Raw genomic sequence first — 14302 nt, forward strand, 5'->3', positions numbered from 1 at the left:
TTTTCCTCTGTCTGAAATAAATCATACTACAACATCTCAGCAACCCATACTCAGACATCAACAGCTTCAGAGTTCTTCACAAACAGAACAGATGCATCATTACAAGGCTTTTTTCACTATATGTTTATGCATTTACTATACACAGACACAGCACAGAATATATAAAAGCACAAATAGTTGGAAGAGTGCTCACCATAAGTGAGAATATACAGTGGTTTTCCATTGGTATCCATAGTGGTTAGGCAAGGAGCTTTTGGTGAGATGGTCCCCCATCGCTGCAAGGCTGCTTCCAGGGAAGGCGGCCAGTTTGTAACCACACCTAATTGTTCCCCACGCATAGCCAACATCTGAGCTCCTTCTGGCTTTGGCTGGTTTGGATCTGGCTGTTGAACTTATGATTATGAAAAGATATACAGTTACCATGTGAATTCTATACCTTGTGTACACCTGTGTAATCAAGAGAATAAGTTACCTTTGCAAAATATTCTGAAAACAGTAACATGTAAGAAGGTATTGAGAAGAAACAGAGAAATATAACAGAATAATTTACTTTTAACTTTGACACAGATCAAGCAACTGAAGCACCTCAGGAATGAAAAGTCCTTGTTCTTACAGGAGTTCTACAAGCAGGGAAAGAAACTGCTGAGGCAGCATGCATACATTTATCTTCAAAATAATCAACATTTCTTTATTCCTAAAGAGAGATGGAGAATACTTTTTCCTGGGAAAAATGCAGTAATGAGATGAACTGCAGGACTACTGACAAAAATGTACTTTAACAAGTAACAGATTGATTTAACTCATGTTCTGTTACATGTTTTCTTATAAATTCCTGTGAAGACTATTTAAATTTCCACATTCTGGCAAATCTTAATCCTCAAAGCACCGGTCTTTTTAAAAAAAAGATCCATTTATTGACTGCATCTTTTTTTCTATTTTACATTTAGTTCATTTTTCATACTTCACTGTTACACAAAGGATGTGTAAAACATTTAACATGCTCCCTCATTAATAGATTTTCTCATATTGGTGTTCAAAAGCAATGGCTGCAAGCCACAGAACAATGTTCTCAAGACAAAGCTTCCCTGTATTCTCTTCTATCATTTCTTTGCAAGCAGAACCAGGAGCTGAGCAAACAAGAGAGACTTTTGACTCCACAGCACTATGTCTAAGCTTACTACCAGCAGTTTCCACTGAATACCAGTGGTTTTTTTGGTACTTGCCAGTACAGGGAGGGCTTACTTGGCTTACTAGAAAGTCAACGTAGGAGACAAACATTTTACAGAGTTTTAATAAGCGATCCCCAAACCTTTTGAAAAACAGTCATTTTACCTTCTAACAATTCCTCAAAGTCATCTACAAAGAACTCTCGTAATGGTGGTCGTTTGGGCCGTTTTAGTGTATTGACCAGCTGCTGAATCTTTGCTGACACTCTGCTGCTCACTGGTACTCCTGCAGGACAGGGATCAATGGAGACATCAGTCGACAGCTATGCTGCACCCACCAGACATCAGGTGGGCTAAGAAAAAGTCCAGGACTGCAAGGCCACCACAACTACAGTTTCATGCCATACCGTGACTCAAGTATTTAACATTAAAACATACACGCAAAAAGGAACAATGATGCCTAATGTGAATAAAACCAATACAACAATGTCAGAGCGAGGTTGCAGAATTAGAGGGGAAACAGCACACAGACTGAGGGAGAGAAGCACAGTGGAAAAAATGTCCCTACACCAAATGTCAGTACCCTGAGGGAATTCCCTCAGCAATGGTCAGTGAGAAAACTGGCACTCGCCCTCCCCATGATCATGGGCCATACCAACGTTGTCTGACTAGACTGCAGCCTGGTGAGGAGTGTGGGTCATAGGCTCTGCCCTGTCATTTATTCTGGGTTATTTTTACACTGCAGGGGACATCCATCCAGTACCCATCTTAAACATGGTTCACGTCTTTCTATTATTTCAGCATGACCCTGTATTCTCTGAACATCCCTGCAGTCAATCCCACCAGCCAGCAATCTCCAAGGGGAGCATGTTTGCCCATACAGCACTTCAGAAAACACTGCTCCGAGCAGCAGCCTGGGGCAAGGGGCATTTTTATAATATAGTCCCATCAATCACCTCCCCCTTCCCTTTCTCTAGTCGAGTGCAAAGCCTCTCCAATGTCATCTGTTCCTGAACTAATAGCTTTCTGTCACTGCATTGCAGGAATTTCAACTTCTTACCCTTCCATAAGGTTGGCTCCAAAACTTTTACCAAGTGGTGTTTAGAGCTGAAGCTACTAAGTTTAGATGCAGTACACTTGGTCAACAACTCCATGCTGTGCTGAAATATTGTTTGGTAAGTTTTAGAAAAGAGGAGCGGTAAATAAGGAAGGGTTTACAAATAACTGTTTTTCAAAAAAAAAAAAAAAAAAAAAAAAAAAATTCAAGAGAATAAAACATCAAACATGTCAATTTTCAAGATCCATCCTAGCATGTCACATTCTCTGCCATTTAAAAAAACAGACTAGTTGTAACCAGACAGCATGATAATAGCAAATCTAAAGAGATTCTCTGGGGTTTTTGCCAAACTTCTATTGGGAGTCAGCTCTGCTGATTAAGAAATATTTCTCTATGTTATCTTCATTGATATCAGCTTATTTTAGAACTGTAAAGGGCCTGCAGCTTTGTGTTTACAAGTGAAAAGTGCCCAGAAAAAATCACAAAGAACACCCGAAAAACAAGAGCAGATGCATACAGTAACCACTAAAAAGTCCAGGATACTCAAAATAACCCCAGTTCTGCTTTGTGACATACCATCACCAGTCTCCATAAGCTCAGCGTTGCCATACTTTGGTGCCACCCGTGCTGTGGATCCTTGTGGTCTTTCTACTTGTATTGAGTGTTCTGAGGTGTAAGTGGTAACATCTGGAGGGGCAGAATGATTTTCTGTGAAAAGTAAGTTAAAAGGTTTAACCATGTACCTCTAGTGTCAAAAGGCAGAAAAGCAAAGGGCAGAGGAAAGGTGACCATTTGATTTGGTTTTTTCCCCAACATCTGAACAGGCGTTAAAGTTAATGCATAAAATGATGGTACTGAACTATAATGTGTAGCATGATTTTAATAAATAAAGTTTGCACTGATTAAAACAGGGCTGTATATCTGCAATCACATAAGCGATAGGCTAAGAAAATGATACAATTAGGTTGTAGGTTCTCCACTGACATCTGATTTTATTTAAAGCTTGTGGACATCTGCAAACAGAAAAGATCCAGAGAAATACAGTTCTGTTGCATTATTGTGTTGATTTTTCTAAGTAAAAAGAACACAGCACATTGTCAATCACTTGCAAGTGCCAATGCATATCACTTTTATAACCTCTGTATTTTGAATATGTCAATTTTAGTTAAGAAAGGAAAAAAGTCAATCATAGCAGGTTTGGAAACTAGAGGCAAGAAATAAAATGTAAAGAAACATGAACTTTGCATTCTTCATGGACACTTGCTTGTCTACTATTTTTAGACAGAGATATTTCAATTCTTCCGCATAACAAAGCCTTGCCTTCCAGAAGGCAAACACGATTTGGTCTGACTCATGCCAGCACTGCTGAACAATTCCACAGAGCTAATCTTTCTCTTTCATGGCCTGATAACTCAGCATGCTACCACAGTTCGTCTTCCCATGTTTTCAAGTTTGAGTCTTTATTCCCTACGTATTTGTACTATTTTTATAGGTTGTCTCATAAATTTTTTGCAGGTTTTTATCCGCATTAGATTAGATGGAGATAAACGCCACAAGCAAATAACAACTTTTCTTTCAATTGACATAAATGATCCCCAGCAGCCTCTGAGTTACAAAAGAAGGCAGGTTGTCATTCTGCTGCCACAGAAGTGAAGAGAAATGCATTCTATTTTACAACAGGGTAAGAGTCTTTCAAAACGAAAAAATTCTGGAAAAATGTCATCATGTTCCAGTACTGTTTCCAAGATGTGCTTTTTATTAAACCTTTTCTTTAAGTATTACGATGTCATAAGTACTAGAACACCAACCTCTACAGTAAATTTAATTTCAAACATAATTATAAAGCATTTTCATTTTTATGAGTTTTGAACTTTGAAACACCGTGATTCTTGTGCATTCAATCCCAAATTTATGCACCATCGACACAGAAAACTAATTTTTTTTGCTACACATACATGAATAGGATGCTATAATAGATACTTATTTTGCATAGTTCTCATTTAAAGGTAGCATTTGACAGAGAATCATCATGAAAATTTAAGACATGACATTAATGTCTGCAGCTGTTATTTAATGTTTATATTCATAACATCATAAGGGCTCAATCCTATCACCCAATCATATTATCTGGTTGAGGAAAATGAAATGGCTTTTTTTGACCAACTCAAAATGTCATGCATTCTACAAATGTCCAGTTGGAGCTTTTGCTTCTGATCATGTCCACTGTTACAATTTTACTGAACAAACACCTTATATTGTGCTATAAGTGACAGTTGAAATACAATAGATTGAACAATGAAGCTTATTCTGGTAATGGCTTGAATAATGTCTTCCTTTTAAATTTCTTGTCATTATCAACTATTTTAGACTCAGCACAATTTTTTGCCCTTTCCTGTTAAGTGGCAAGAGCTTTTTATAGATCATGATTGTATTACTCAATAACTAAGTGAATTAAAAAATGCTGATGTTTATCTTTCTCTTTACTTATAATGCAGTTTTGCTATGCATATGGGAGATCATGACTAAGAAAATAATTGTACTTAGTCAGCTATCAATAACATGAGAAGGTATTTTTAAAGTGAGCTGTATTTGCTTACATCTTTCCAGTGAAGTATTTCCATCTTTCAGACTTTACAGGGCAAAGTGAATTGGAGTTAAAGATTAAATTTTTTTTAATGCATGGGGCAGAAGATACATGAGCAGGGATGTTCTCCCTTCAGAACTCTGCGCTTAAACCAAATTCTTCTTTGTTACACATGGTGCTGAGGAGGGGGAAAGAACATAACAGGAGTCCTGCTCTTTTGTAAAAGGGTTTCCTTTTGAACAGACAGCACTTGCACTTGAAGTTGCCTAAAAGAAGCTCTCTACCCAAGGCTGCCACCACAGGTCAGTCAAAGAGTTCTAGTGCCCAGCTGCTATTTACTTTTATCGAGAAGAAGAGGAATATTAAGGTTTGTCTTGACATGTTCCTTTATAGTATCTGCTTTACAGATGTCTTATCATGGCAGTATCTACCTCTAAGTTTCATCCATTAGATTTACAAATATTTGGTCAGTTCAAGTCTCAGAGTCAGGCTTGGAGAAATGAAAATCATACAGACAAAATTTTGGTCTGAATGACTTCTAAAGAAAAAGATAATTGTTATGTTATGTGAAATGTACCCTTTTTTAATGTAGAACAGTCAATCCAAGCTTTGGCTATGGACACGATCTGTAGAGAGTTGCTTGGTCTTATGTCAGGTAACTCAAAGAACTGTCTGAGCTTTCATTAAGAATCATGATCCTGACACATCTGTTCACTAAAAAGTAGAAACTGTGACAGCTGCATGACTTCAAAGTACTTCCTCCATCAAAGATACATATTCACCTCCTATTCCCATCTCTTCCAATATCCTTGCATTAGAGGATCACAGACAGAACAGCTGTTTCCAGTTAAGGCTCTCTTCATTTCTTCCACTGGAGTGACATCATTTACCCCATTTCATGAAGATCAGAAAGGCCCAACATAGAGCCCATGCACTGACAAAGCCCCACGTCTGAGGAGAGGCAAAGAAGTGGAGGAATACTTTCAGTGGAGGTTTGGAAGCTCACATAAGCAGCAGGTATTTGAAAAGTCTCAGGGAACTCAAAAAGCATTCCTGCAACACTGTGCTTGAAGAAAATGCAGCTTTTACTCCCAAATGAGCTGGCTCTTCTGGTTGTCAGGGAAGGGAAATCCAGGGTCAGAGATGCAGCTCTTGTAGCTGGGTTTTTCTTGTACTGATGTCCAGGTGACAGATTGTATTTTAAACTAGTCTCCTGTATAAGTTAACATTCCCCACAGAACACAAGAATTTTCAGTTGTTTGAAAACTATCAGCCATGCTTATGGCACATGTTTTTATATTTATTTGATTAGCAATCTATGTAGCCTTTAATGTGGATAGAAGCCTTTGATTTTCAAACAGAAACATATTTGAAGCATATAAAAGAAACATTAAATGCACCTATAGGATCAACACTTTGAAATGACATGATTAACTATAAAGATTTACAGTCATAGGCAAGCACTGTGTAATTTTCATTGCATGAACCTTGTGAGCTCTGGGCTGTGCTTTCTGTCCCTGATTTTTATATACACAGAAATCCAAACCATGTAATAGCAACAAAAGAAAGGTTAAAGATCTTAGAAATATGCACAGTACTGACCCAAAGAAGGGTCAGAACATTAGATTTTTTTTACAGATTTCACTGGTTTGACCTCTAAATTCAAGAATTACTGAACCCAACTGTGACACCTATGCCAAACTGAAGACTTTCCCTGTAGCTTAATGCAGACAGCTGAGCATCTTAAAGCTGAGAATAAATATTAAAATTATATCTATCCCAAACTAAAACTTTGGCCACAATAAAGCAGCGGCAATCAAATTAAATGAACAGTATAACATTAAAAGCATATCATATGTTATGCAAATTATCCAAATGAGTCACAAAGATAACTCTGATTATATTGTAGCCAAAGCTTTTTATCAAATCCCTTTTCAGGCCTGCATTAGTATACTTAAACTGGAAAAAATCTCCCTTTCATTCTGTGATGCACTCTGGAGGTAAAATCCTAGTGGATATCAGAATGGAGGGCTTTTTTGGGTTATCATTAAGGTCTTCCCTGTTGCACTTTGAATTTGTATTTTTAAAATTGGCACCTTCAGAGTAAAATTGGCACCTTCTCTCTTGCAGGCTGGCCTGTCTCTGGAGAACAATTCCCTGGACCAAACATCAAGCCATGGTAACATGTGTTCTTTGTGACCAAGAACAAACTGTCTCTGGTAGCTGAGGAACATTAAGGAACAGGATTACTCTTCTCTCTCATCTACTCTCCTGCCAAAGACATGTATTCATTCACCATCACTGGCCCACTGCCCTGCAAAGAGCCAGGCTTTCTGTAGGAATACTTCAAATCTATTACCTCTTAGAATACATTTAAATGCAAAATTTACCTTCTTGGATGGGAAAGAAACAAAATAGCAATTTAATTTCAAATTCTTAAAGGATGCAGCTCACCCATGAAGAAATACATCTTAGAGTTATCAACTGTGCAGCTTCTCTTACATTTCCAGTGACTTTAGCAACAATGACTGATGGCAACCATAAGACCCCAGTCTCATCACTCATATTTTGTGCCCAAACAACCTTTACATTACTACACCTCAACTACTGTCCAAGAAGAGTTGCAATTTAAGGTATCCTATTGTCAGAACAAATGAAAATATGCATACACTGAGGTAAGCTCAGCTGCTTCCTTCAAAGGCAAAATCTTTCTAGTCAACAACAAGGCACAATAAAACAAGTATAAAAAATAGTAGTTTCCCTCTTCTGCAGAATAGTGCCATCTTAATTTAGCTCTATAAATGCTGTATTATTTACCACAAACTTAGTGATTATAAAAGAAGATTTACTGTGCCAGATTTAAAATTACCAAAATGTCAAATTATAAAGAAGCTATTTTTAAAGACACATTAAGACTTGGTGTGTGAGTAATGCAACCTTTCAGAGTTTGGATAAATTTAATTCTCTATGCTATAATTTCCTGTAGCATTTCAAGATGAAGTCACAGAAAATAATCAAATGCAATGATTAATGTGTTTCCAAGTGTATGTGTTTCTAAAACAAGTTTCTAAGCATTCATTTAGCATGAATTTATGAATACAATACAAGTTCTTCCCCTGACTGCAATTCAGCAGTTCCAGATCGCGATGAGAGGATTACTGAAAATACAGGTGTTACATCAAGCTATACTCATAGCAAAAACCAAGGGATATGTACTCTTGTTCCAGCACATAAAACCAGGAACACTGAAGAAGCTTTCATGTATCTCATTACATACACTTGAAAAGGTTGAGAACAGTCACATAAACTGTAGTAAGACAGTAGTAAGATTGCTTTATCTGTTCCAACACAGACTTCAACAGATTTTCAGTGAGAGCCCAAAATACACACCCCAGCAAGAACACACCCAAAGCAAGTGCCTTGTATGATAAGCAGCTGAAGAGTGAAAGGAAATCAAGCCTTGCTTTCCACAAATCAAATCAAATAGCTGCCTCATGTCAATAAAGACTAGGGTCAATGGCACAGTATTCAGGAATTATGTCTGTGAAGCTTAGCCCTAATGCAAAGAAAGCTTTGACTTCCAAAGGAAATAAACAAGCTATTAATAACAACAGCTCCCTTTTCTGAAGCTATATAATGGTCTCTCCCATGGAGTATAATCGCTACATGTCCCAGTTCAAGTATTCTAAATTCAATTAAGGGCAGAAAAAAATATGTTTAAGAGTACTACTGTTAACAGAATTATCAAAAATCACTCAAGCTATGTAATTAAAGTGGTGCAGCAGCGGGGGAAACTCATATGCAAGCAATCCCTAATGATGCATGCACTGATTTTCCTTACTGATGAATCCTACAGAGGATCCTTTATAGCGCTAAGTAATGGAAGTCACAGAACTGTACATTTTAAGGTATTTGGTAACCAATAGCTAGACCCTGTTTGCCACAACATAAGTTTACCCCCAAATCCAAACTGCTATGTTTTTCCCCTCCTGAAATAGGAACGTAGGACTATCTCTCCATATAATACATGTAAATATTAAAAAGCAAAGAAGAAGCGCAGGAAAGACTTCATGTAGCAGCATCAGCTGAACCTGAGAGTCAAAATTCATGTTAAACTGGACACACTCAACACATCTCTATACTGACCTATATGAGTTTGAGCCATAACATCAGCTAGTCTGTGTGCAGCACCACTGCCTCCACTTTGTGTCGAGGAGGAGGAAGTGGTTGATGTGGTAGAGCCGTGGATCGCTTGACTGATCCAATGTTCCATGTTTATACTCCCCTGGCTTGAGGTGGGAGTTCCCTGGGAGTCGCCCTGTACAGAGCCTTCGTCTTCTGAACCAGAAGAAGTATCTAGTAATTAAAAACAGCCTGTTAGCTTGCAGTCCTTTGGGGTTTTCTTAATAGAAATAACTCATATTCACATCACAAATCTAAAGAAAGTGCCATTAAGAAAATCTCAGGAAGGCAGGCAAACATAATGAGAAAACTGCACTACTGAAAGCCCTGAAACTAAGTCAGTTGCTAACCGTGCACATCTCCTGCTCTAAGGTCATGGCGTGTGTATTATTGTACACAAAAAAAACAAAAAAAAAAAGGATAATTAAAGTCTTCCTTTGTAATGTTAAACACAGAATTTTCTGAAGATTTCCAGCCAGGAGAGAATAAAAAAAAAAACTTTCCCAAGCTCACTCCACAAAGTCTGTGAGACACTTATACAATTGTACAAAGTCCAATCCTCAGTGAAATGGGAGTCCCAGCTGGATTCAGTGAGTATGAGAAGCATGAGATATGAGGTATTTTCACAATCTAGTAGGTAAAAAGAGCAGATAAACTTGAAAAGGAATGGCACAACTAGTTGCTAAGACAATGTTCGATTACATTGTTAGGGAATAAACCAGAAATGTGAAGGGAACTTAGACTATCATAAAGAATGACAAGCTGGCCATAGTTAGGTTCTTGTAAGCCTAAAAGGACTGGTGCAAGCTAAGGTATCACCAAGGGCAAAGCAATCATGTGAACTGTCCCTGTTGACTTTTCCACTACTCAGTTCACCTCCTCTTCAAACATACCTCAATGAAGATTGGTGTGCATCAAATGATATTTCCATTTCTATCTATGCTGACAGATTAGCAGCTCATAGCAGCACAAAGAACCATTTTAAAAATTCTCATTCAATTTAATATTTAAAAATAGAGAGATACTCACCCGGAGGTGTGTAGGCATCCATTGATGTTTGCACCACCAATGAACGTCGTTTTGAGGGCATGGGGACTGCCATTTTCCTTTCTTTATGTTTAGCAAGGGCTGCCTGCACTGCTTCTGTGTGGACATCTAGAAGGAAAGAGGTTTGAAGCCAGAGTTAGACAGAAAGGAGCTGTTCTTTGCCCATTCAGCACACCTGTTGCAGGTTCGTGTGTGTGCCAGCTGGGCTGACAACACACATCCCATGATGGAAGGCCAGGAACACATGGGATCTCAGAGGAACTGCAGGAGTTCTCCTCAATGTAGAAAAAGCAGCTACAGTGAAAAGTGCTGTACCAACAAACAAGCCCTTTGTGCTGTATGATATTCCCAGAACAGTGCTGCAGTATTTGAAGAGCAGGAACATCACTTCCCAAGAGCAAACCTTTGTTTAACCAGGAGCTGTTACTTCAGTGACCATTGCCATTTTCAGTGGAACCGTGGTGTATTATTGTTGTCCATTTTTTAAATAAATAAGGTTTCCAATTTACACAAAAGTCACACAGAGTAAGTGAACAAGAACATTTGCTTGAAGGGTAAGAGGTATGTTAAATACCACAACGGAAATGGCAACAGGTCCCTCATTCCCAAATCCTTCTCCTGCCCCTGTCACTTGGCATTATTCACAGAAAAATAAGTACTACGTAAGGTTGGCCTGAGGTGGAATGAGGAAAAAAACCACTCTAAGCACAGACCTGGTGCTTTTCAGGCAGGTGCTGCACACAGCTCACACCAGCCCACTCCACAGTATCCAATAGATCCCTTCTCCTTGGGGATATAGCCAGTGGACAGCTTCTCTACTTTTCACATGTATTTAGAGCTGCCTGCCTCCCAAAGTTCGAAAAAGGCTATTTACCGTGTCAAAAAAGATGCGAGTGCCTTTTTGATAATGACTTTGTTTTAAGCATCATTTTTTAATTACTACTATAACTACACATTGAAATAAGTCTGCCTTTAGTTGACTACCTTGCACTGTTTGCATATTTCTATGGATTTGGGACAAGACTCACATGAGGAGAATGTATGCAAAAGATATGGCAGCCAACAGAAGTTTCTTGTGGCTAAAGAAGTTGCCACATACATTGACCATCTGATATCTTGCCTCTTAACCAGTTGCCACTGGTGAGCTGTAGAAAATACAGCAATTTGGGTGCATAATTTAGCTATTTCCATTTGTGAAGCAGGAACACAGTGAATCAGGTCTAATCCAGAGTGATCCCACTTCTGCTGCTGCTGAATCTGCTTGAAGACCACCTCCACAGGCTGGGTTGGCAGCACGCAGTCATTATCCTACTCCTGTATGGATGTGGAGGCAGCTCTGAACGGGCAGTGTGACCCAAGAAAAGCCACAGGAAACAGAAGAGCATATATATATATATATATATATATCCTTATTTAAAGAAGCATTGGTTGAATCACACCTCTGTAACAATCTGGAAGGATGATTAGAAGCATTAGATGATAAGCGCTGCAGTGTCTTATTTCCAATAATGGTGTTTCCTATCTTCAGCCAGGGTTTAAGCACCTCTCATTAGAAGTACAACAGGGAAGAGTAAGAAAAATAACATTACCAGCTGCTTCTGTGAGTCACTTTCTTTTGTTTTAAATCATGAAGAGGATGAGCATAGCAGCAAAGCAAAGCAAGAAAAGTAACAGCAAAGCTGGAAAACCATTCTCAAAAGATGAAAGAGTCGTGCTGCCGATGGACCGAAATGAAGGAAGACCAATGTTATCATCAACCCAGAGAATAATTTCCCTCCCGTCACTATTTTAAAGCAGAAATTAATTATAATTAAAAACTGATGAAAAGTTAATGTGAAAACTATAAGAAAATTTATGTGAAAAGTATCAGGCTATGAAAATAAACAATCTAAGACTTTACCTAACAGCATGACCCCAAGATAAATTCCTACCTGCTCATTTCACACCAATGTCAATAAGGTACACAGGACTGAACATGCTCCCTAATAGTTTCTTATCTGTTAAAGAGGGAAAATTCTTGATTTTCCTTCAAAGGATAGCAATTAGATATCTAGCAGTAAAAAAAAAGAAAAAAAAAAATAGCTTTCCCTTTAAAAAAGCTCAACAAACCAACACTCCACAGCAATTTTTGGAAAAAAGAATTTTTGGACGAAAATAAATTTTGCTGATCAACACATGAGGAACTATTTGTATATTATTGTACATAGGATTGTTTTTTAACTTTGTCAGGAGGGAGAAGAAATTCTTCCAAAGTTTTTTAAAGGAGGACAGCTGACAGAAAATCATTAAAATGCATAGTGACAGCTGGACACTGAATCATAACTTGTCAGTTTTTGACTTCTTTTTTGATGGTGTTTTGATATAAGAAGGTAGACTCATCAGCTTAATTAAAAACACTCTGCAGGGTTTTAATTTTCAAATGAGTCCACAGGAGTCCAGGAATTGAACTGTTTTCTCAATAAGACACATTCTTGATATGTTTATTTGTAATGGGCTACCATGGAATAAACCACACTATAGATTGCTAAAAAAACCAAACCCAAAGCCTCACAGGAAAGCAAAAACAATGTCAAAGATAAGAAACTCTGAATAAACAAGAGGGAAGCTGACTGGGAAGAAGGAACATGCACACCTGCTCCCAGCCCAGCCTGCAAGTTCAAATATTTAGAAGGCATTACTCTATGGAGGCTACCAAAAAAACCCAGGACACGTGTCCAGAAAATGCTGAGGACAGATAGTCCAGAGATGGTCCAGGGAGCATCAACAAGAGTTTACAGGGTTTTAGGGTGAGAAGAATAAAATGCAGCATAAACAGTCAAGCTTGGGTGAAAAACTTTTCACAATATTCTCTCTCAGGAATAAAACTCTTGGCTAAACAAAGTGTCTTTATGCATATAAAGAATGGCTAAGGATTAGGTAAAGAATGAATAACTATATAATTAGGCATATAATGAATATATAGATTGTATGGTCTTCCTTTGGAACAAAAGCCTACTGGTGGGTTCTAAAAATGCTCTTAACCTGTCTGGACAGTCTTGTACAGAGCGGGACTTGGATAAGTTAATGAACAGCATTCAAGCCATTCATGCCCAGAGACCAAGACCTAAAGTACAGAGAAATCAGAGAGGTGAGGGAAAGCCAGACTGATACTTCAGAATTACACTTGAGAACAACTCATGGCTTACAATATCCTGTAACCACAGCAAGACAAAAACAGTAAGGAGGTTTGTTCCCAGCAAATACCAGCTTCAGATATACACGTTGCACACGCTTTGCTTTTCTCTAGGCTTTAGCTCTGCATTTCTGATCTATAAGCCAACTTTCTTATGTAGCACAGGGAATGTTAACCAAAATGCAACTAACAATCTCTTCTTGTACTTTCATGCATCATGGATTTAAATCCAAGTTGAAATGTACGTTCTCCACCAGTGTCCCTGGTGATCTGCTTCTCATGAATTTGAACAGGAGTGTGGTAGCTCTTTCCCTTCACCTTGGTGAAAGATGGGCTGTGGTGTCCATCATTTTGTATGTAACTCACTGCTTCCTCAAATCTGTCCCTAACAGCTACTGAAAAAATACAAGGAGACTTGCCATAGGAATTTATACAATAGTAACTGGATGCTCCTTGTTCTTTAAAGAAAGGAAGCCACATTTTCGATGCTCATTGGGACAAAGTGCGAAGATGTATCCAAGTTCCTTTGGGACAGGAAACTGCTATCCCCCCCGAATCCCATCATCACAAAGCAGTTTGTATTCTCCACATATCACACACAGTATCAGCAGGAACATCATATTAGAATTTCAAACCATCTCAGGTAGGGTGATGCCCCTGTCTTGCAGGTCTGACAAAAGTGTCTGAATTCCTTCTCAATCTATCCTAGCATGCTCAGACTAACTAAATTCATCACACTGTGATTGAGTATTGCTATAAAACACAGATTTCTCATTAATTTTTCCTGAAAAAAATTGTTCAAGTATGAAAACTTAGTCCAAAAACAACACACAAAAAAAAAACCACAAAAAGAACACTTCTCTGTATTTCCTTATAGGGTTGCTTGCTGTAATTTCTCACCTACTATAAACTTCTGATACAGTTTCAAACACAAACATACCTTGATGTAATTGCACTCAAGCCTTCTGAGAAAGTCCTGTGTCTAAGTGGAAAAAACACACTTTTAGGTGAAATATTCTTTCATGCAACATTCTAACTACACAGTTACAGCTGATTAAACTACTCCAGATCCTGACCCTTCAAAGCTCTCCTGT

The 14302-nt window shown here is 38.2% G+C and overlaps 1 protein-coding gene across 5 annotated transcripts in view; it reads right to left on the minus strand.

The window, feature by feature from the left end:
* Positions 1-14302, minus strand: part of DIP2C (disco interacting protein 2 homolog C) — a 317560-nt gene that overhangs the window by 111283 nt on the left and 191975 nt on the right. For 4 of the 5 annotated variants that reach the window (XM_082298372.1, XM_082298371.1, XM_082298370.1 and 1 more), the window contains 5 exons: positions 10019-10144; positions 8954-9163; positions 2800-2931; positions 1333-1452; positions 194-391 (listed from right to left, as the gene is read on the minus strand). In XM_082298372.1, coding sequence (XP_082154498.1) covers positions 194-391; positions 1333-1452; positions 2800-2931; positions 8954-9163; positions 10019-10144 — 786 coding nt within the window. The remainder of the gene's footprint in view (positions 1-193; positions 392-1332; positions 1453-2799; positions 2932-8953; positions 9164-10018; positions 10145-14302) is intronic. The other variant, XM_082298369.1, reaches the window with a different exon arrangement.

Source organism: Coloeus monedula (genome assembly GCF_965178545.1).
Source record: "Coloeus monedula genome assembly, chromosome: 1".
Classification (NCBI taxonomy): domain Eukaryota; kingdom Metazoa; phylum Chordata; class Aves; order Passeriformes; family Corvidae; genus Coloeus; species Coloeus monedula.